The sequence below is a fragment of the Balaenoptera physalus genome (genome assembly GCF_965194825.1).
Source record: "Balaenoptera physalus genome assembly, chromosome: 19".
NCBI classification, from domain to species: domain Eukaryota; kingdom Metazoa; phylum Chordata; class Mammalia; order Artiodactyla; family Balaenopteridae; genus Balaenoptera; species Balaenoptera physalus.
This window is the reverse complement of record NC_138900.1, coordinates 53,440,252-53,464,529: the sequence shown is the minus strand read 5'-3', so window position 1 is coordinate 53,464,529 and position 24,278 is coordinate 53,440,252. Positions and strand designations below refer to the sequence as shown.

Genomic DNA, 24,278 nt, shown 5'->3' with positions numbered 1-24,278 from the left:
GACCTTTTCTAAGGGAGGCAATGTGATTCCAAGACTACAGCACTTAGGAAAAGACAGATGCTAGACGCAGCAAAAGCAGTTCTAAGAGGGAAGTTTATAGCAATAAATGCTTATGTTAAAAAAGATCTCAAAGAACCTAGCTTTACTTCTCAAGGAACTAATAAAAAAAGAACTGAGCCTAAAGTTACAAGAAGAAATGAAATAATAAAGATTAGAGCAGAAATAGAGACTAGAAAGACAATAGAAAAAAAAGTTAGCTTTTTTGAACAGTAAAAGTGACAAGCCTTTAGCTAGACTAACCAAGAAAAAAAAGGATTCTAATAAATTATATAAACGAAAGAGGAGACATTACAACTGATATCACAAAAATACAAAGGATCATAAGAGACTACTAGGAATAATCACATGCCAACAAACTGGATAACCTAGAAAAAATGGATAAATTCCTAGAACCATACAACTGAATAATGAATAAACAGAAAACCTGAACATAGGAAGTATAAGTAAGGAGACCGAAGCAGTAATCAAAAACCGCTCAACAAAGAAAAGCCCAGGACCAGATAGCTTCATGGGTGAATTCTATCAAACATTTAAACGTTTAAATTCTTGGACTTCCTTGGTGGTCCAGTGGTTAGGACTCTGTATTTCCACTGCAGGGGGGTGTGGGTTCGATCCCTGGTCAGGAAACTAAGATCCCATGTAAGTCAATAAATGTGATACACCATATTAAAAGAATGAAGGATTAAAAACATATCTCAACAGATGCAGAAAGAGCATTCAACAAAATTTAATAACCTTTCATGATAAAAACTCTCAACAAATTAGGCAAGAAGGAATGTACTTCAACATAATAAAGGCCATATATGTCAAGCTCACAGCTAACATCATACTCAATTGTGAAAAGCTAAAAGCTCTTCCTCTAAGATAAGGAAGAAGACAAGGATGCCAACTCTCACCACGTCTATTCAACACAGTACTGGAAGTCCTAGCCAGAGAAGTCAGGTAAGGAAAATAAATAAAAGGCATCCAAATAAGAAAGGAGGAAGTAAAACTGTTTTTGCAGATGACATGGTCTTATATATAGAAACCCTAAAGACTCCACCAAAAACCTGTTAAAAAAATGAATTCAGTAACGCTACAGAATAAAAAATCAAAATACAAAAATCAGTTGCATTTTGTTACACTAACAACTAGCTGAAAAAGAAATTAAGAAAACAATCTCATTTACAATAACATCAAAAAGAATAATACACTTAGGAATAAATTTAACCGAGGTGAAAAATCTGTCCAATGCAAACTATAAGAGATTGATGAAAGATATGAAAAAGACAAAAGTAAATGGGAAGACTTCCCACATTCATGGATTGGAAGAGTTAATATTGTTAAAATGTCCATACTACACAAAGTGATCTACAGATTCAATGCAATCTCTATCAAAATTCCAGTGGCATTTTCCCCAGAAATAGAGAAAACAATCCTAAAATTTGTATGGAACCACAAAAATACCGTGAATAGCCAAAATAATCTTGAGAAAGATGAACAAAGCTGGAAGCATCACACTTCCTGATTTCAAACTATATTGCAAAACTATAGTAATCAAAATACTATGGTATTGGGATAAAAACAGATACATAGAACAATGGAACTGAATAGAGAACCCAGAATTAAACCCACACCCATAGATTCGGCCAACTAATCTATGGCAAGGGTGCCAAGAATACACAATGGGGCTAGTCTCTTCAACAAGTAATGCTAGGAAAACTGGATTTCCACATGCAAAAGAATGCAATTGGACACTTTTATTTTGCCATATTCAAAAAATCAACTCCAAATGGATTAACAACTTAAACCTTAGACCTGAAACTGCAAAATTCCTATGAGAAAACAGAAAAAGCTTCTTGACACTGGTCTTGGCAATTTTTTGGATATGACAGTAAATGCACAGGCAACAAAAGCTAAAACAAGTGGGACTACATCTAACTAAAAAGTTTCTGCACAGCAAAGGAAACAATAAACAAAATGAAAAGGCAACCTATGAAATGGGAGAAAATACTTGCAAACTATATATCTGATACGGGGTTAAAATCCAAAATCCATAAAGAACTCATAAAACTCAATACCAAAAAAAAAAAAAAAAATCAACCTGATTAAAAAATGGGCAAAGGACCTGAATGCACATTTTTCTAAAGAAATACAAATGAACAACAGGTGTATGTAAAAATCACTAATCGTCAAGGAAATAACAAACCAAAACTGCAATGTGATATCACCTCACGACTGTGAGGATGGTTATTATCAAGAAGACAAGAAATAACAAATGTTGGTGAGGGTTTGGAGAAAGGAGCCCTGTTGGTGGGAATGTAAACTGGTACAGCCATTATGGAAAACAGCATGGAGGTTCCTCAAAAAATTAAAAATAGAACTACTAGATGATCCAGTAATCCTACTACTGGCTATATATTGAAAGGAAATGAAATCAGCATCTTGAAGAGATATCTGCACTCCCATGTTCATAGCAGGATTATTCACAAAAGTGAAGATATGAAATAAGCCAAACAAAGAAACATGTATGATCTCTTATAAGTGCAATTTTAAAAAGTCGAACTTACAGAACCAGAGGGTAGAATGGTGGTTACCAGGGGCTGGGGTGGGGAGGGGGATGGGTGGATGTCAGTCAGAGTATACAAACTTTTAGTTTTAAAAATCAGTAAGTCCTGGAGATCTAATGTATAGCATGATTATAGTTTATAGATTATAGTTAATAGTAATATATTGTATACTTGAAATTTACTTAGAGAATAAGTTCTTATCACACTAAAAACAAAACATGTAACCATGTGAGGTGATGGATATGTTAGTTTGATTGTGTAAACATTTCACAATGTATTCATATATCAAAACATCACGTTGCACCTTAAATATATACAATTTTAATTTCTCCATTGTACCTCAATAAAGCTGGGGAGAAAAGAGAATCAACCTAAAAACTATTACTTAACAAAAAAATTCAGCAAGCTGGCTGGGTACTAAATATAATAAAATCAATAGCCTTCATATATTCAAACAATATTTACTTAGAAACTATAGTGAAATAAAATCTCATTCACAGTAGACCACAAAAGATAAACCTAACGAGATGTGCAAGAATTATATGAAGAGAATTTAATATTACTGAGGGATACAAATGCAGATGAGAATAGAAAAAGCATACCACACTCCCAGATAGAACATCATAAGCTACCAATTCCCTAAATTAATTTTTATAAATCCTTATTTTGTTTCTGTATAAATATCTAAATCTCTACAACTGAACAAGCTCTTAATACATAAAAAGCTCCCATTTATCAAAACAAGCAAACAAAACCAAGCAGCCCAATGAAAAATGGGCAAAAATTATAGAATGACATTCATTCATTCTTTCTCTCACATACACCAGGTCCTGTTCTAGGTGCTGGGAACACAGCAGTGGACAAGAGTCCCTGTCCACAGAGCATTCACATTTGAGGAGGGAGGGAGACAGGCAATAACCAAACAATATTCAGGTAATAATAGTGCTATGAAGAAAAACTGAGCCGCGGAGCAACTAAGCCCGCGTGCTACAACTACTGAAGCCTGCGCGCCCAGAGCCCGTGCTCCAGCAACAAGAGAAGCCACCACAATGAGAAGCCCTCACACCACAACGAAGAGTAGCCCCTGCTCGCCGCAACTAGAGAAAGCCCACGCACGGCAACGAAGACCCAATGCAGCCAAAAATGAATAAATAAATTTAAAAAAATTAATTAAAAAAAAAACTGAGTAGGAAGAAGGGCTAGAGAGTGTTCTGTGAGGAGGGAGCAGTGCTATTTATTTACAGGATGATTAGAGGTTTCTCAGAGGAGGTGGCTTATGAGAGAGACCCTAATAAAGTTTGGAGCTCCCAATGCAAACGTCAGTCAGGGCAACAGCAAGTTCCAAGGCCAAGGCAAGAGCATGTGCATCGTGTTTAAGGAGAGCACAGAAGCTTGTGTGGCTGAATTAGAGCGAATGAGGGTCAGAATGAGGGTAGGAGAAGTAACAGATGTAGCTATAGGTCTGGACAGGGAAGGCCCTAGAGTAAGCTTTAGAAAGGGATTGGGCTTTTATTTTAAGTGTGATGGAATCCATTGGGAGGTTTTGAACAGGGACAAAACACATTTATGTTGTAAAAAAAAATAATATGGGGAAGATGGAATGAAGAAGGGCAAGAGCAGAGGCAAGTTTTGTCCATATGAGAGGTGAAAAATTGTTCCTTAGTTTAAACTTGCATTTTCTCATGAGTGCAGTTGCAAACCTTTTGTATATTTCAGAGTTACCTGTATTGTATGAAAACACCAATGTTCACTGAACTGTTGGCGATGTGGGCAGATCTAATAATACATTGCTCATGGGAACATTAATTGGTACAATTGAGGAGAACAATTTGGCAATATCTTTCTAAATGAAAAATGGATATACATTTTTAGCAAGTGTTTTCAAGGTACTTATCTTACAGATATATTTGCACATGAGTGAAATTACATATGTAAAAGGGTATAAATGGTAGTATTATTGTTAACAGTAGAAAAGTGGAAACAATCTAAATGTCTATTAATAGGGAACTGGTTATATAACTTATGGTACATCCACGCAATGGCATACTATATAGTAAATGAGTAAAACATAAAAAGGGACAGCTTTATATATGCCGATGGAACAATCTCCAGGCAAATTAAGGGTAAAAGGCAAAAAGGCATGACAATGTTTATAGTATACTGCTGTTTATCATCAAATGTATTTGCAAATGTATAGATTACCTCTGAAAGAATTTACAAGTATACCTTGGAGATACTATGGGTTCGGTTCTAGACCACTGCAATAAATCAAGTCACATGAATTTTTTGGTTTCCCAGTGCATGTAAAAGTTATGTTTAGGGAATTCCTTGGTGGTCCAGTGGTTAGGACTTGGCACTTTCACTGCTGGGGCCTGGGTTCAATCCCTGGTTGGGGAACTAAGATCCTGCAGGCCGTGCGGTGTGGCCAAAAAAAAAAAAGTTATGTTTACATTGTATTATAGTCTATTAAGTGTACAATACCATTATGTCTAAAAAAAACAATGTACATACACCTAAATTAAAAATACTTCATTGCTAAAAAAAATACTTTATTGCTAAAAAATGCTAACCATCATCTGAGCCTTCTTTTAGCAATAGTAACATCCAAGATCACTGATCACAAGTCACCGTAACAAATATAATAGTGAAAAAGTTTGAAATATTTCGAGAGTTACCAAAATGTGACACAGAGACACGAAGTGAGCAAATGCTATTGGAGAAATGGCACCAATGAATCTGCTTGACACAGGGTTGGCAAATCTTCAATTTGTTAAAGAAAACATGCAGTATCTGTGAAGTGCAGTAAAGTGAAATGCAATAAAGTGAGGTATGTCTGTATAATCGATTGGGAATGTAGTTGCCTCTATGAAAGAGAGAAGGGGGATCAGGGGATAAAGGAGAGTTGCACAATATACATCGTGGTACATATGGATTTTCTACATATTCATGTTTTAATTATGAAAAAATGTTTTAACATGAAAGAAAAAGATTATGTTACAAAATTTGGCAGGGAGAGGTTTGCAGTAGGTTATTAAAGGACCTAGGGTCCTGCAGAAGATAAAAGAGAAAGGTAAAGGGTGACTTAACCTTCAAAGATGGCCTTACTTTGTATTTCTTAAATGAAAACCATGCAATTGTAGAATTGTGATTAGTGTTTTTTTCACCTCAGAAGAAAGTCAAAAGAGAAAAAGTTTAAATTGCTGCAAGAGGAATTTTAATTAAATCCTACAAAAAAAATTCTTCCCTAAATGTGTTTCAACATTGGACTAGGCTATTTAGGAAAGTCCTGTACTGATAGGATACAGATTTATTTATAGGATACAGATTACCTGCCATGAATGGCCTGGGCTTCAATATTCCTGAAAACAAGTGGACTAGTGGGACTGGGCTACATCAATTCTGAAAGCAAACATTTTTTAGCAATTGAAGAGTTAAAAAATGTTACAATTTTTACTGCTGTTTACCCCATATCTACTTAATTCTATTTCATTATCTACATCTACAGATTGCTGTTGCTCTTCCTTAGTATGTCCAGGTAACTCATGTAAACTCTGTGGTTCTAGTACAACCAGAGCTCCAACTGCCCCAGTTAATAACAATAGCTAACACCCATCGAGTGAACAGTATGTGCCCGACACTGTTCTAAGCACTTAGATCTACTAAGGTTTTAATCTTCATGTCTATCTTACAGGGTAGGTCCTAAGATTATCCCCATTGTACAGATGGGGAAACTGAGGCACAGGAGGTTGAGTAATTTACCCAAGAACACACTGCTGGTAAGTGGAGAGCAAGGATGTGAACCTGGGCAGTCTGGGCAGCCTTCTGAGTCTGCGCCTTTGGACCACGACACTATACCGTAGAGTGAAGGAGTCTAAGAGGAGAACATGCCTATTGTGACGGCACTAGCCTTAGCCACCGAGGGTCTGATCCACTTTTTATTTAAGTCAGTATAGACAGTTACTGACTGCAAACAGAATGTGCCCTCAACCTAGAACTGTCACCATTTAAAACTCAACTAGAAAGAATCAACATGCAATGTACAGAAGTTGCCATCTGTAAAAACTCTTAAATGCAACAAGTACACGTTTAAGAAAAGATTATACAGATGTAGAAAACAAACTTATGCTTACCAAGGGGGAAAGTGGGGGAGGGATAAATTGGAAGATTGGGATTGACATATACACACTATTATATATAAAATAGATAACTAATAAGAACCTGCTGTATAGCACGGGGAACTCTACTCAATACTCTGTAATGACCTATATGGGAATAGAATCTAAAAAAGAGTGGGTATATGTATATGTATAACTGATTCACTTTGCTGTACAGCAGAAACTAACACAACATTGTAAATCAACTATACTCCAATAAAAATTAATTTTAAAAAAAGGACTATACATGTTTGCTGAGATGAACATATCATTCAGATTTTTTTCAGGAACCTAGGAGATGTTCCAAATCCCAACAGAAAGCCACCAATCCTGAGATTAATGAATGCAATTTCCAGAATACAGCTTAATAAGATATAAAGTTATAATATGGCAAAGTGCTGGTAACTGGTGAAAGATACTGAACAAGAAGCATTCATACTGGGACTTCCCTGGTGGCTCAGTGGTTAAGAATCTGCCTTCCAATGCAAGGGACGTGGGTTCGATCCCTGGTCAGGGAACAAAGATCCCACATGCCGTGGGGCAACTAAGCCCAAGCGTGGCAACTACTGAGCCCGCGCGCCACAACTAGAGAGCCTGTGCACGCAACTACTGAGCCCACGTGCTCTGGAGCCCATGTGCCACAACTAGAGAGAAGCCTGCACGTTGCAATGAAGAGCCTGTGCACTGCAATGAAAAGATCCTGCGTGCTGCAACTAAGACCCGATGCAGCCAAATGAAAAAAATAAAAATGAAAAATTATTTTAAAAAAAAACACAAGCATTCATACTAACTCTTGTTTTTTTTTTTTTTTTTGACTGCGTTTGGGTCTTCGTTGCTGTGCGCGGGCTTTCTTTACCTGTGGTGAGTGGAGGCTACTCTTCGTAGTGGTGCGTGGGCTTCTCATTGCTGTGGCTTCTCTTGTTGTGAAGCACGGGCTCTAGGCGCACGGGCTTCAGTAGTTGTGGCACGTGGGCTCAGTAGTTGTGGCTCACAGGCTCTAGAGCACAGGCTCAGTAGTTGTGGCGCACGGGCTTAGTTGCTCCGTGGCATGTGGGATCTTCCCGGACCAGGGCTTGAACCTGTGTCCCCTGCATTGGCAGACGGATTGTCACCCACTGCACCACCAGGGAAGTCCCCATACTAACTCCTCTTGATGGTGAGGTTCTTTGAGGGTACAAACCATATAATGTCCATCATTTTATTAGCTCCTAGGACAGTTCCCTGCATACTAGGTGTTCACTACATATTCGTGGAACTGAACTGGATAACCAACCAAGAAAAGTTACACAGATACATCACAGACTTGGGAATGACTGCACATCAGGCAATATATCAAAATATCATCTGGTGTGGAGATCTTTCTGGTTACACTGTTTTCATGGTTCTGTGCTTATAGAACAAACTTCTCAGCTACATGTGGTTCCCTCCTTCACAAGGAGGCAACCAGTCCCAGGGATCACTCCAGTTACTTTTCATGTTGTTAGTGAATAAATTCTCAATTTTGTTTATCAGCCTCTTGTGAAACTCATCAGTGGGGATCAGCCTTCATGGGCCTGATCACCCTTGGGTGAACAGACGTAAACCTGAACCTGCTTAGATGGGGCCCTGGGAGTGGACCTTTGGGTGCCCACAGAGGTGCAGTCATATTGAAAAAGCCAGCGGACCTTTCTCCATTGTTCTAATGGGTTACTGCAGGGGCGTTTGAAAAACCAACTGCACCCCACATTTGCAGGGCTGGGCCCCAGGACTGTGTTCTTACCTCTGTAATCCCTGTACAGGTTAGGAAGGAGGGTGCTACTGGCCCAGGAGTAGAAATGGTTAAGAAGTTTGATCTCTGAGAAACGGTAAGGAAAGCTCTGGTGGATAGCTTGACGGAGGTAAAATCTATTGGAGTTGTGTGCTGAGTAGACTGCAGTCATCAACAGGATAAGGAAAAGTATTTGTACTAGTATTAGAAGAGAAAATCGTAGGTGAATAGTTAGCTTAGAAATCCTCTGTATGTTTTTCTTCATTTCTTCCTAAGCTTACAGACTTTTACAGGTCAAAAACAGTCAAAAGTTGGCAATTTGATATGGTTCAACCTAATAATTGTAAACAGATAAGCAAAAGCATTTGGCTCTTAGTGATATCTCTATATATCTATAGATATTTACATACTCCTTCCCAGAATTATTCTGCCACTGATCAGAAATTTTACTTAAAAATAAGATACATAAAATCTCACACAAAAAGTGTTGTATTGTAGTTCTTAGGTCTAAATGTCCCCCCAGACCCAGACCACTCTTTTCATCCCCTCCCCTTCCCCTCCCCAGTTATCTATAGATTGTCTGTGTTCACAAGAAGGGAAGGCATGATAAAAACAGAATTTCTCTTCTTTGGTCCAGAGAATCCAATAACCCAAACACTAGACGTGTTGAACCAGTTACCTTGCACTTACAGGACAGCAGTATTGTATTTTTTTTTTTTTTTGGCCATGCTGCATGACATGTGGGATCTTAGTTCCCCCATCAGGGATAGAACCCGTGTCCCCTGCAGTGGAAGTGCGGAGTCCTAACCACTGGACCACCAGGGAATTCCCAGGACATCTATTTTTCAAAGCATATTCATTTTCCCTCCACCATGTGATGTAGATCAAGTTTCATTGTTACATTCTGCAGGTAGAGAAAGTGACTTACTGAAACACACAATTAGATCTCAAGATTCCAAGTTCAGGATTCCTTCCATTCACCTTACAGCCTTAAGGGAATCCAGAATTTTTCGAGGTGAATATTTTAAAATAGTTTTCCACCCTTCTTCTATATTTTCCATTTTATTCTCACTCCCCCTTTCCTTGCTGGGAAATGTGTTGCTGTATCAACAGGTTACCATTTTCTCTCCATACCCAAAATATCTCCTGTCAACTTGAAGCATTTCTTCTCTTTCAAGGTTCTTTCTGGGCGCTTAACTGGACCATTCATAGCTGGGGCTACGTAGATGGGGTTGTTTTCATCTCTTGAACCGGGTAATGATGAAGGACATCTTGCTGTCAAAAATTCAAATATAGGCCAAAAAAGGGTATATTTCATTAAGTAGTTATTCATCAACATTTGTTGAGCATCTACTATGAGTATCTCCTGTTAAATGTTGAAATAGAGAATAAAGCTATCCAAGCAGCCCTTCCCAAACTATCATGAAAGACTTAAAAAAAAATTTCCAATCCATCAGGGACTGATACTTTTGTAAAATACGGTAAAAACGAATTACTAGAAAAATGACATAGAACAGAGGCCTACAAAATACAAGCCCCATTTTGAAAATTAGATTCAATAGGCCTAAAATTAGTCTGCCCAATTGCTCTAAAAGTTTCTAAATGCTTATTCTCAATTTCTGTACTTATCTTGGACTAGAAACACAGTTTTAGTCAGTGGACCACCCAATGGGAGCACTGTTCCAGAGTGGTGTTTCTCAAAGTTTAATGTGCAAGGGGATCACCTGGAATTTTGTTAAAATGCAGTTTCTGGGGTGAGGCCTAAGATTCTGCATATCTGACAGTTCCAGGAGATGCCACTGCTGCTGGTCTCCAGACCACACTGTGAGCAGAAGAATCTAGAGACACATAAATCAAGACGGAGAGAGAAAGGGAGTTAGAATATGACCTAAAACTTGTCAGCCTGTAGGAACCAAATGCTGAGGGATCACTGAAAAGAAAAACAAACCTCCCTGAGGAATTCAGAGAAGGTGGCCCAGAGGCAGTGACATGTGACATCTGTTTTGAATGATGAGTCAGAAAGAATTCTCTAGATGGACAAGGATAAGGACAAGAAAAAAGTCATTTTAGCAAAGGGAACAGCAATTCCAGAGATGGAGAGATGAAATGAGGGCTAGGACGGCGGTTTGAAGTCAGATTACTAATTTTTTAATCTCATAAGGAAGAAGATGCCAACCCCTTAGCAGCGTGCCCACCACTCAGTTTAAGAAATAAGTGATTGCCAAGATAAAATCCACTGTGTACCTCTGTGATGGTATCCCTTCTTTCCTTCAGAGAGCTAATCCTCTCCTAAATTTTGGAGTGTATCATCCTATGCATTTCTTCATTAAAAAATACGTCTCTAAGCAAGACATGCATTGTTTTGCATGATTAAAATGTTGTGTTAAAAAAAAAATGGTCATGAAGAACCTAGGGGCAGGATGGGAATAAAGATGCAGATGTAGAGAATGGACTTGAGGACACGGGGAGGGGGAAGGGTAAGCTGGGACAAAGTGAGAGAGTGGCATGGACATATATATACACTACCAAATGTAAAATAGATAGCTAGTGGGAAGCAGCCGCATAGCACAGGGAGATCAGCTCGGTGCTTTGTGACCACCTAGAGGGGTGGGATAGGGAGGGTGGGAGGGAGGGAAATGCAAGAGGGAAGAGATGGGGATATATGTATATGTATAGCTGATTCACTTTGTTATAAGGCAGAAACTAACACACCATTGTAAAGCAATTATACTCCAATAAAGATGTTAAAAAAATGTTGTGTTAATTTTTCTGCAGTTTGCTTTTTGGCCATCTTTGTGAGTTTCATCTATGTGATATGAGTGGCTCTAGTCAGTTATTTAGAGGGTAGACTCCCTCAGGTTTGGTGACTGAATAGGGGGTGGGATTTAGGATTATTCTTATGTTTTTAGAGAATGGTGATGCTATTAATTGAAATGAGAAAACAGAGTAAAGAAGTGAATTTGTGGGGCAGGCAAATAATTCTGCTTGGGGCGTGTTTAATTTGAGATACCTGCAGGCATTCAGATACAGAGGGTGAGAGTTTGGAAACAGCACTTGGGGCTCAAAGCTAGAAACACTAGGAAGGAATCTAGAATATAGGGAAGAGTAGAAGCATTGAGAGATCTAGGGAGGGATGGATCATTAAGAGTTTTGGTGACGCACTGGTTAGTCTTGGGCTGGGAAGGAGGTGCAACAGCTGGTCAGAGACAAGATCCTGAATGGATAGATTCCTCTGAGTCAGTGAGGCGGCTAGGAGTCCACTGTTTTGATACAATTTGCTATTTGCAACATTAGACATTAGTTAGAACTACTTGAATTACCCAAGAGTGCCAAGATCCTCTTGGTGTGATGTTCCTTCTCTTTGTGAAGCCACAGCATCCTGTTCAGCAGCAGTGAGTAAAACAATGTGAGGAAGATCACCTAGACAGGAAAGTCAGAGGAGAAACTTAATGAGCAGATAGTACAGGAACCAACAAGGTGGCGCCATTAGGTAAAGGTGAAGGTGGGTATGATTAATACATTTCAGTGACTTGGCCCTTTATTTTTATGGAAAACTGAGAATTAAGTAAATTCATAATTATTTTTGCATAACCATGAGGATGTGGTTGATATAATGTTAATCTTTGTATTTTTGCTTGTAGTCCTTAATCTGCTTGGCTAGGAAAGTTTAAATTATTAAATGATTTGTGATGATCTGTATAAGGTGTTCACTAACACCTGTTTTTGGAACAACTTTGATGTGCTAGACTGAAGAAGCTACATTTTTGAAAGTGCCAGTTTTGCTGAAGCAGGCATAGAATCTTAGAATTGAGTAAGACCTTAAGCCTCTGTTAGGGGAAACAAGTATCCCCTGGCTCCTTAAATTTCCTTGGAGGGGAGGAAAGTGCTCCAGTCCTCGGAGAACAAAGGACAAGCGTAGTATTTCCAGCCCGTTGCCACACACCCCTATTGTGATGTGGCAATTCCAGGTGTGTCTTCTTTGCAGACCTAAAGTCGCCCTCTCGTGGATTGTCCCAAGGATTACATTTGGGGGGAAATTACTAAAAAGTACACTTGGCCATGAGTTCAACCAAACTGCACTTTAGCAATACCGATAGCTAAGCTAACACATTGGTTTCCATCTCTTCTCTTCCTTTTTATACTTTCCAACTTTTAAAAACTTATATACATTTATTATAAAAATTTTCAAAAAAATTAGAGATTTTTAAGAAACTTAAAAAATTTGGAATATATCCATTAATCATTTTGTCTTAATATATCTGGACCAGTTTTCCACATCCTTACATTTTCTATAACATTTAAAATGGCTGCTCAGTATCCCATTACACAGATATGGCTGTCTTATATTAAGCAATGTCCTATTTTTGAACATTTAAATTGTTGCCAATTTATTTTATTATTATAAACCACTCAATTTTCTCAGAATAGATCCTTAGAAATGAAACTTACTCAGCAAAGGGATGCAGAATTTGAAGGCTTTTACTGTATACTGCCAGATTTTCCTCAACCAGCATTAAGTGCCCATTTTCCCTGGCATCACTGTGTATTATCATTTGTTTTCCTTTGCCATTTTTAAAAGCAAAATTGAATCTTACTATTCTAAGTTATTTGACCAGTGAAGAGGAACTTTTTACCGGTTTTTTTAGCCATTGTAATAACAAAGGTTTTTTTAGCTTTAAAAAAATGTATTTACACACATTAAAAAAACACACTCCTTTTGGTGTATAATTCTATGTGTTGACAAATACACAGAGTATCCACCACTATAATCAAGATACCTTACAGTTTCATCACCCCAAAAAATTCCCTGATGCTGCCCCTCTGTGATCAGCCCTTTTTACTACCTCCATCTTTGGGAACCACTGATAGATTCTTCATCCAGGTAGTTTTTGCTTTTTGCAGAATGTCATATAAATGGAATCATAAAGTATGCTTTTGGAACTGGCTTCTTTCACTTACAATAATACATCTGAGATTCATCCATGTCACTACATGTACCAGTAGTTTGTTCTTTTTCATTGCTGAGTAGTCTACTGTACGGATGTACCACAGCTTATCCATTCACCAGCTGATGGGCATTTGGGTTGGTTCCATCCTTGGCAATTATTATTATTATAATTATTATTATTATTGGCCACACCATGTGGCATGTGGGATCTTAGTTCCCTGACCAGGGATCAAACCCGTGCCCCCTGCAGTGGAAGCGCAGAGTCTTAACCACTGGACTGCCAGGGAAGTCCCATCCTTGGCAATTATGAATAAAGCTGCTACAAATATTCACACAATTCTGTGTGAACATAGGTTTTTATTTCTACTTATTTATTTATTTTTGGCTGTGTCAGGTCTTAGTTGTGGCACTCGGGGTCTTTGTTGAGGCATGTGGACTTCTCTCTAGTTGTGGCATGAGGGTTTTCTCTTCTCTAATTGTGGCACACAGACTTCAGGGTGCGTGGGCTCTGTAATTTGCAGCATGCAGGCTCTCTCATCGAGGCGCATGAGCTCAGTAGTTGTGGCACATGGGGTTAGCTGCCCTGCAGCATGTGAGAATCTTAGTTCCTTGACCAGGGATTGAACCCGCATCCCCTGCATTAGAAGGCAGATTCTTTACCACTGGACCACCAGAGAAGTCCCGGTTTTTACTTCTTTTGGGTAAATACCTGAGAGTGCAATTACTAAGTTATATGGTAACTGTATAACTTTGTAGGAAACTGGTAAACTGCTTTCCAAAGTGGCTATGCCATTTTTTCATTTCTACCACCAATGAATGAGAGTTCCCAGTTACTCTGCGTCCTCACCAGTATTTAGTATTATCGATATTTTAGTCATTCTACTTCAGACAATACTACAAAGCTACAGTAATCAAAACAGCATGGTATTGGCACAAAAACAGACATATGGCTTAATAGAACAGAATAGAGAGCCCAGAAATAAACCCACACACCTATGGTTGATTAATCTCTCACAAAGGTGGCAAGAATATCCAATGGAGAAAAGACAGTCTCTTCAGCAAGTGGTGCTGGGAAAGTTGGACTGTAGCATGTAAATCAGTGAGTTAGAACACACCCTCACACAAAAAATAAGCTCAAAATGGCTTAAAGACTTAAAAATAAGACACGACACCATAAAACTCCTAGAAGAGAACATAGACAAAACATTCTCTGACATAAATCATACCAATGTTTTCTTAGGTCACTCTCCCAAGGAAACAGAAATAAAAGCAAAAACAAAAAACAAAAACAAATGGGACTTAATCAAACTTATATGCTTTTGCACAGCAAAGGAAACCATAAATCAAATGAAAAGACAATCTACGGATTGGGAGAAAATATTTGCAAATGACACAACTGACAAGGGCTTAATTTCCAAAATATACAAGCAGCTCATACAACTCAATAACAAAAAAACAAACAACCTAATCAGAAAATGGGCAGAAGACCTTAATAGACATTTCTCCAAAGAAGACATACATATGGCCAACAGGCACATGAAAAGATGCTCATCACTGTTAATTATTAGAGAAATGCAAATCAAAACTACAATGAGGTATCACCTCACACCGGTCAGAATGGCTATCATTAAAAAGTCTACAAATAACAAATGCTCTAGAGTGTGTGGAGAAAAGGGAACCCTCCTACACTGTTGGTGGGAATGTAAATTGGTGCAGCCACTATGGAAAACAGTATGGAGGTTCCTCAAAAAACTAAAAATAGAGTTGCCATGTGATCCAGCAATCCCACTCCTAAGCATATATCTGGACAAAACTGTAATTTGAAAAGAAACATGCACCCCTACGTCATAGGGGTGTCACTATTTACAATAGCCAAGACATGGAAACAACCTAAATGTCCATCAACAGATGAATGGATAAAGAAGATGAGGTACATATATACCATGGAATGCTACTTAGCCATAAAAAAGAATGAAACAATGCCATTTGCAGCAACATGGATGGACCCAGAGATTATCATACTAAGTGAAGTAAGAAAAAGACAAATACCACTATATCACTTATATGTGGAATCTAAAAAATAATACAAATGAACTTATCTGCAAAACGGAAACAGACTCATAGACATAGAAAACAAACTTATGGTTACCAAAGGGGAAAGGAGGTGGGGAAGGGATAAATTAGGACTTTGGGATTAGTAGATACAAACTACTATATAAAAAATAAACAATAAGGTCCTACTGTATAGCACAGGGATATTCAGTATTCCCTAATAAACCATAATGGAAAAGAATATGAAAAAGAATACGTATACATATAACTCAATCATTTGCTGTACACCAGAAACTAACACAACATTGTAAATCAACTACACTTCAATAAAAAAAAAAAAGTATCTTTTGTAGAGCAAAATGTTTAATTTTGATGAAGTCCAATTTATCCATTTTTTCTTTCTTGGATTGTGCTTCTGGTAATGTCTGTATATAAGAACTCTTTGCCTAGCCTAAGGTTTCGAAGATTTTCACCTATGTTTCCTTCTAAAAGATTTATAATTTTACATTTGAGTATATGATCCACTGAGTTACTATTTTTTTAAATATTTATTTACTTTGTTTATTCATTTGTTTGGCTGCACTGGGTCTTAGTTGTGGCACACGGGATATTTAATCGCAGCATGCGGGCTTCGTAGCTGCAGCATGTGAACTCTTAGTTGCAGCATGTGGGATCTAGTTCCCCGACCAGGGATCGAACCCAGGCCCCCTGCATTGGGAGTGTGGAGTCTTAACCACTGGACCACCAGGGAAGTCCCCATTGAGTTATTTTTATCCGACATTTTATTATTAAATTTTTAAAACATACATAAAAATTGGAAGATACTAAAGTTAACATTTCACCGTATTTGTTTTGCTTCTTTTTCTGAAGCACTTGAAAATAACAGACATGACATTTCACACCTAATTAAAGGTAATTCTCACTTTACATAGTAGTGTGGGATCATACAAATGACCTAGCAAGCTGAAACTGTGCAAAATGATCTTAATCATCAGTGGGGAAAAATTATGATCGTTCTGTGACATTTAAAGATGTGTGTCAAAACATTAAAATCTCTTATTGTTGGTTATAAAGGTACAAAGAAAAATTTAGAAGTAGTAAAACGAATATGTAATTTAAAACATTAGAAACATTGAGAATTAAAGTTACTTCTTTGTAGAAAATTTATCAAGAATAATTTGAACAGTGCTGGCCTTCCTCTTGTTGTATAACTTAGGATACAGGGAGAGCATTTTGTCCGTGCCTTTGGTGAATTGTCATACTGTTCTAAGTTTGCATTGGCTTCCAGCGTCTTATCCTTTATGCTTTCAATGCTGTGAAATATCTCCAAGAGTCCCTTTAATGTTAGTTTTTTGCCAGTGTTACTTCCTCTGGGACATCATCATCCTTTTCTTCATAACCAATTTCTCCATTTATGTTGGTAAGTTTGACTTCACTAAGTTCACCTGGCTGCGTATCTACAGTTTCTTGAACACAGGCCACCTTCTCATGGTTAGCGGCTTCTTGTATAACTCCATTTACATTCTATTCAAATTTCACTTTCAGTGTTATTTTGTTAATTTGCTGCATTTTCATCTTTGTTGGCCAAGGTCCTCTTTTAATTATCCATTTTATGGTAAAATGTCACAGAGTTTATGACTGGGAGACAAAGAAATAACACAACTACACAATTTGCTGTCTGTGCATAAACTGGATAACAGGTGACCAATCACCCAGACTTTGAGAAGTGACATGATTAGTCACTGATCATGATGTACACCTGTTAATTTATGTAGTGAATTATGGGCTAAAGGGCTAGCAGCAGTTGGTACTTTATGCAATCACTCACAGTTGATATACCATGATAACTGAGAATTTTTTTTTGCTACACAGTAGGTCCTTGTTGGTTATGCGTTTAACTTAATTTTATTTTTATTTTTGGCTGCATTGGGTCTTCATTGCTGCATGTGGGCTTTCTCTAGTTGCAGCAAGCAGGGGCTACTCTTCGTTGTGGTGCGCAGTCTTCTCATCGCAGTGGCTTCTCTTGTTGTGGAGCACAGGTTCTAGGGCGCGGGCTCAGTAGTTGTGGCTTGTTGGCCCTAGAGTGCAGGCTCAGTAGCTGTGGCACGCGAGCTTAGTTGCTTGGTGGCATGTGGGATCTTCCTGGACCGGGATCGAACCCATGTCCCCCACACTGGCAGGCAGATTCTTAACCACTGTACCACCAGGGAAGTCCCAGTAACTGAGATTTGAACTGTGTTGCTGGGAAACTGGTGTGATTCAACTGAACCAGAGTAAACGAAATTCATGTACAAACTGAAACAGTGGAAGGCAAGGGCTTCCTGTTTTCAAGCATGTGTCTCCTAAAAATCAGGCTATTTTCATATCATTATCACACTTAAGGAAATGATCAATAATTTCCTAGTATACTATCTGATCCATATTAAAAATGGCTCATTTATTCAAAGGCTCTAGAACAGCGCTCGCCCATTAATTTCTCTCTCGCGATACTGACTCTTCAGAGGAACTAGGTTTGTCTTCATAGTGATACCACTTGAAGTGCGATCCACAGACTAGCTGCAGCATCGCCTAGGAACTTGTTAGGAATGCAGACTCTTGGGCCCTGTTCCAGAACTACTATCCTCCGTTTCAGTGTGTCTTTTTAAATTAACTGCTTGGAACTAGTTGAGGCCTGTCAACAAATTCAGTATTTCTTTGCAACAGTGGAATTTTTTCAACTGTTTAATTATTACCGCTCTTCTTAACTGCATGTTAAGTCCCCTGGATCTACTGTTTAAGTCTCTTTTTCTTTATACTTTGAATATTTTTATATACGTCTTATGTTTTGCATTTTAGTTTGATCTTCCTGATCCATTAATTTGAGTCTCAATAATGACATTTTTTAATATATGTATATATTTTTTCTTATTATTTTTGGCTGCATCGGGTCTTAATGTGGGATCTTCGCTGAGGCATGTGGGATCTTTCATTGCGGTGCAGGCTCTTTGTTGTGGCCCTCGGGCTTCTCTCTAGTTGTGGAGTGCAGATTTTCTCTCACTAGTTGTGGCACATGGGATCCAGAGTGCATGGGCTCTGTAGTTTGCAGCACGCAGCCTCTCTAGTTGAGGTGCGCAGGCTCAGTAGTTGTGGCACGTGGGCTTAGTTGCCCCGTGTGTGGCATGTGGGATCTTAGTTCCCCAATGAGGGATCGAACCCGTGTTCCCTGCATTGGAAGGCGGATTCTTTACCACTGGACCATCAGGGAAGTCCCCAATAATGACATCTTCAATTCAACTTCTGAATTTTTAAAATCTGTAAATCACGTTTTTCATTTCCTAAAAGCCTTTGTCTGTGTGTCTGATGTAACTGAATCTCCTTAAGAGCTGTTGCTATTTTTTGGTCTGTCTCTTCCAGCAGTTCTTTTTATTTAAGGTCTACCTACTCCTTGTACTCTGTTCTTCTTTTAGGATCAGTGGGTCTCAAATGGGGCTGCACAATGGAATCACCTGGGAAGCTTTCGACATGTTGGGCCTTGGATCCCATCTCCAGGGATTACAATTAGATTGGTCTGGAGAGAGGCCTGGGCACCAAGAGTTTTAAAAGCTCCCCAAGTGTGCTTGTAGGTTCTTAAAGCAGAAGTAATCCTGTCACCAAAATCCAGAATGTTGGAAACTCTATAGGACAAACAACTTGGTTTCTTCAATACATATATTGTAAGAAAAATAGCACGAATGGAGAGTGACAGAAAGAGAAAAAAGGAGGGAGAACCTATAGATAAAATATTAAAAATACTTGAGACAAACTCATTGCAACACATGGACCTTATTTAGATCCTGATTTGAACAAGACAACTATAAATACTTATAAGACAACTAGGAAAATGTGAACACTGATTGGATTTTAAAAAATTGTAGTAAGGCTTCCCTGGTGGCGCAGTGGTTGAGAATCTGCCTGCCAATGCAGGGGACACAGGTTCGAGCCCTGGTCTGGGAAGATCTCACATGCTGCGGAGCAACTAGGCCTGTGAGCCACAACTACTGAGCCTGCGCGTCTGGAGCCTGTGCCCCGCGACAAGAGAGGCTGCGACAGTGAAAGGCCCGTGCACCGTGATGAAGAGTGGCTCCCGCTTGCCACAACTAGAGAAAGCCCTTGCACAGAAATGAAGACCCAACACAGCCAAAAATAAATAAATTAAATAAATTTTTAAAAAATGTAGTAAAATACACATAACAAAAAACTTACCATCTTTTTTAAATAATTAATTAATTTTTCACTGTGTTGGGTGGGTCTTTGGTTGCTGCACACGGGCTTTCTCTAGTTGCGGTGAGCGGGGGCTACTCTTCATTGCGGTGTGCGGGCTTCTCATTGCTGTGGCTTCTCTTGTTGTGGAGCACAGGCTCTAGGTGCACGGGCTTCAGTAGCTGTGGCACGGGGGCTCAGCAGTTGTGGCTCGTGGGCTGTAAAGCACAGGCTCAGTAGTTGTGGCGCAGGGCTTAGTTGCTCCGCGACACGTGGGATCTTCTCGGACCAGGGCTCGAACTCGTGTCCCCTACATTGGCAGGTGGATCCTTAACCACTGTGCCACCAAGGAAGCCCAGGAAAGGGAAGATTTTTAAAAAGTAAGTTTTCTGTTTTTTTTTTTAAGGTAGTTTATTGTTGATTTTTTACTTGTCCCTCTTAACTCCCCAATCCTCGTTTGCTAAACTTCAACTAGTCCATCAGTTCTTGTTAGTTTTTTCTGTGACTACTGCACACATACCCCTAACAAATTTCACTCTACTAATTTCTGTTTTGTTTTTTTGTTTTTGTCAAGTTGTAAGAATCATTAGACACCTTGGATTGACACCCACAGACCTCAGTTTCCCAAGCTTCCTGCAACTGCAATGTTTCCTCCCATGCCGGTGTCACTGTTTCTCACATACCTTTACTGGTGATGAAGATGTTCTGAAGCAATGATAGTATCGAAATAACCCAGCTGGTGGCTTGGTCTTTGTTCAGTTCCAGGCTATAAAGTGCTGTAAAAAAGGCTGAGGCCAGGCTAGTGACCCCCAGCAGGAGCCAGCAGAAGTAAGTCAACCATCTGAGCTGGGCATTAGAGATGGGCTGCTTCCCTTCTGGGCTCAGGATGGGGAAGGGCTCTGGTTGCGTCCCTGAGGAACAGAAGTTGAAGGAATGACCTCATAGCCAACAGCTGAGAGACAGGTTTAAGAAGATTACAGGTGATAAAGAAAGCCTGGGGCGATGCATTACCTGGATGGCCCTTGCTCTGTGGGAAGAATGCGCGTTTCCTGGAGTTTCTGCAGTTGGCTGACTGCATCTAGGAAGTCACAAGGCTGATGGGCCTGGGCGGGACCCAGTGTGCCTAAGTGAGATTGGAGCCTCCGCAGAACTCTGATTAGGTAACTGTGGAAATGACAGTGGTTTTCAGGAACCACTGAAAGTACATTCCAGGTTGACACTTGAACAAGCGGAAGATTTCAATAAATAGTAATTCCTGGTAGAAATTCGCAACTCACTAACTGATGATGAGGTTAAATTTTCCCAGTCACTGGAGACTGGACCCAACACCTGCAGAATTATTGTCTTCTCTGAGCATGCTGGTGAATTCACAACAATTTGTAAAATTCTATACTTTGATACAGAATCAAAAAAATTGTAAAGCTAATTGCACTTTTGCATCAGAACTGCAGTACATGTAAACTATAAGTACTCAGAAGGCCCAAACTATATTCAAGAATCCATAAATCCCATAATCTCATCATTCCATAGAAGAAAAAGAAGGACAAGTTTCAATAGCCCCCGACAAAGTAGATGAAATATGGGGGTCTGAGACAGAGGACATTTTTTGTGGGTTTTCCTTAATCCTTTACTTTGTAAGACGAGATATATTGTCTCAGAAGCCATCAGAGGGATCAAAGCTATCAGCTCCATACTGGAAGTTTAAGGAAATTAAAACAAGCAGAAGGTCGTACCATGCCTGTTGGTTATGCTGAGAGGTAAGAATGAATACGAAAGTAAGAGAGTGGGAGGCAGATAAAAGATTAGAAACGGAAGCTTACTGAACTTTACCATTTGCCCAGTAGGGTCCCGCCCGCTGGTGACGGCCTTGACCCTCTAAGTAAGAACAGAGGAGTCTGGATAAAAGCTTCACCAGCTGGTTAATGTTGTAAGAAAGAACTCCATGAAGACTTTTCACACTCAGAGTAGGTATGTATTTCTCCTGAGCAGGAATCCCACAGTTTCCTTTAATTCCTGAATGTAGAACCAAGATGAGAAAAGTTAGTTTTACATTAAACCCAGGAGTGGTAGCAATTACAGATGGTAGGAAGGCTGTTTCTCTACTTGGAGGGCATATGCTTAGTGTAAAGAACCTCAGTTTTTCACTTTCTCTCTCCTTTTTCAGAAAGAAGTCACCTCACAGTAGCTTCAGAACTAGTTTTATGAGAGAATCTAGGATGAAAGAAGAAGAGACCGTTTGATCAAACGTCGAAAACGAAAACACCTCCAGAGTAGTACATTCTGCACTCATACCAGTGCTCACACCACTCCACAATGAAGAGAAAAAAACCAGAGGCACAGTGACGACTCGGGGGACAGGAATTAGAGAAAAACTATTACGTTTAACAGGACCTCAGGAGCCTTGCAGGAGATCCTTTCCACTGACCTCTTCCACTACATGGGGGAGGGAGCATGACGTTTATCTGTAAAATTTGATACCAAGCTTACCTCAACTATCTCTGTGAGAGAGAGAGGCTCAAAAGAAGCATCTGAGAGGCAGCAGGCCTGGATGGGAGGAAAGAGAGGTAGAGGTTCCTGTGGTTGAATCAACGGGAAAAGCCGCCCAATCCCAAGACTGACGGGGAAAATGATGACAGCAGTTTGGATGCTGACGGGCAGTTCAGACCAGGTCACAGCACATGGGCCCACTGAAAGACAAGCATGACATCAACCCTCATCCTCAACAATTAAAATCGTCTCCAAGGCATTCCTCTCCCAGGTTTAAGTATTTATTTAGCAATTTAACTATGATTATCTAAGGATAGCAAGTTATCATGGCAGTAAAGATCCTGATCATTTGTTAATGAATGAGATCTGTGGGAAAATGTGTATTCTAATGTTAGAATAAATGATTATTCTCCTTTAAGAGTAGAATTAAATGAGTATTCTAAAGTGAGGGCAGCAGAGGAAAAATGAAGGCACATACTGATTCTGTTTCTAACTTTGGAAGGAAGGAGAGTGGAGTAGTCAAAGGACTACGTGCCACAAACGGCACACATCAGGGCTCACCCACAGCTTGCTCACGTCTCTTGGTGGTGGTGCCGTTCATCTTCTAGAACATGACATAGGTGACCATGTTGCAGAGAAGGAGGGTCATGCAGCAGGTGAGCCGCTGGACTCTTGTAAACTGGGTCCAGGGATGTCAAGCTGTGACTGAGAGCCACAGACAATCCTGGGTGAAATTTTCTACAATCATGGAGGAGAACAGGTGTCTAACAAGATAAATTAGAACAGGAAAGGCATGAAATTTCATTCTGAAAGTGCCCTAGTCTAGAATGTGGTTTGCCTGGCAGCAAGCTGCACAGCAACAACTCGGTCACTCTTCAAGACCTCCGTGAAGAAGCTTTCAGATGACTTGATGATATGATGTTTTCGTTATTTTGGGGTAAAAGGTTTCTGAAGATAAGGGTAATTTTATTGCATGAGATTTTAAAACCAAAACTTGTTTTAGCTTTATCAGAGATTCGATAATTCTTTTACTCTTAGAAAGTTTGCGTTAAGCTTCCACTCAAGATAGTTTGGTAAATTCATACTTGGAGCACCTTCTCTACTCCAAAAGGAACTATAAATATGATATAAAAAGAAAGAACCCAAAACAATGGCTGGGCTTAAAAACAAAATAAAAGTCTCTGAGGAAGAGGAATGGAATGAGAAACAAGATGGTAGGTGGGGAAGAAGCCACAGGATTCTGTGCTCCAGGTCTGGAAGAAGGCATACACAGGTCAAAGTTCGATTCCCATAGAGTAGCTGGAATTGAAAGTGATTCATGGAGTGGGGAAAGGGAGAGTAAAGCCAACTTCACTGCCTGAAGCCAGGGTTGAGGCTGGAGCTCATGGAAGAATTCTGCAGAACAAAAAACTGTCACAGGGCTACACATTTATAGGTAGGGAGGTGGGTGAGAATGGACAGCCCCAGGACCAGGAATTGAGCCAAGAGATCCACTGGGCTCATCACAAGATGTGCAACAGATCTGGTTTCATTAATTTCACGGAGGAATAGGAGCTCCAAAATGGTATACTATAATAAGACCTAGCTCTACATTAGTGATGTGAAGGGTTGGATGAAAACATCAAAAAAGTACTAGTCAGGGATGTGTGGAGAGAAAGAGAGAGAGAGGTTGAGATTTAAAAATGAAACCAACCTACAACCCCAAATTCCTAAACACATGAAGAAATCTAATGCTAAGAAAGGCAGCCAACACAATCAATAATTCAGTCCAGAAGAAATTAATTTCATGGGACAGTCTGACAAAGACTTTAAGTATTTCAGGTTGCTCAAAGATACAAGTAAAGGAATAATGTTCACTTTAAAATAATAAAAAATTATGAAAAACAGAAATAAATTAGAACTCTTGAAACTGAAAAATATGGTCCTCAAAACAAAAAAATTAGGAGAAAAGGACCTGGTTAAAGAGAAAATTAGTGAACTGAAATGTAGTATGAAAGAATTCACCCAGAACACATCACAGAGAAACAAAAAAGATATGCACGCAAGAACGGCTTAAAAACGTG

At 39.3% G+C, this 24,278-nt stretch overlaps 1 protein-coding gene across 1 annotated transcript in view; it reads right to left on the bottom strand.

The window, feature by feature from the left end:
* The window catches only part of PKD1L3 (polycystin 1 like 3, transient receptor potential channel interacting), a 44,932-nt gene that overhangs the window by 3,764 nt on the left and 16,890 nt on the right, over positions 1-24,278 (bottom strand). The window contains 15 exon segments of the mRNA XM_082437103.1: positions 6,465-6,480; positions 8,305-8,708; positions 9,645-9,785; positions 11,831-11,930; positions 20,412-20,421; positions 20,423-20,617; positions 20,619-20,639; positions 20,740-20,947; positions 21,559-21,664; positions 21,666-21,693; positions 21,695-21,741; positions 22,216-22,415; positions 22,777-22,819; positions 22,823-22,909; positions 22,913-22,979. Of these exon segments, the coding sequence (XP_082293229.1) occupies positions 6,465-6,480; positions 8,305-8,708; positions 9,645-9,785; positions 11,831-11,930; positions 20,412-20,421; positions 20,423-20,617; positions 20,619-20,639; positions 20,740-20,947; positions 21,559-21,664; positions 21,666-21,693; positions 21,695-21,741; positions 22,216-22,415; positions 22,777-22,819; positions 22,823-22,909; positions 22,913-22,979 (1,673 nt within the window).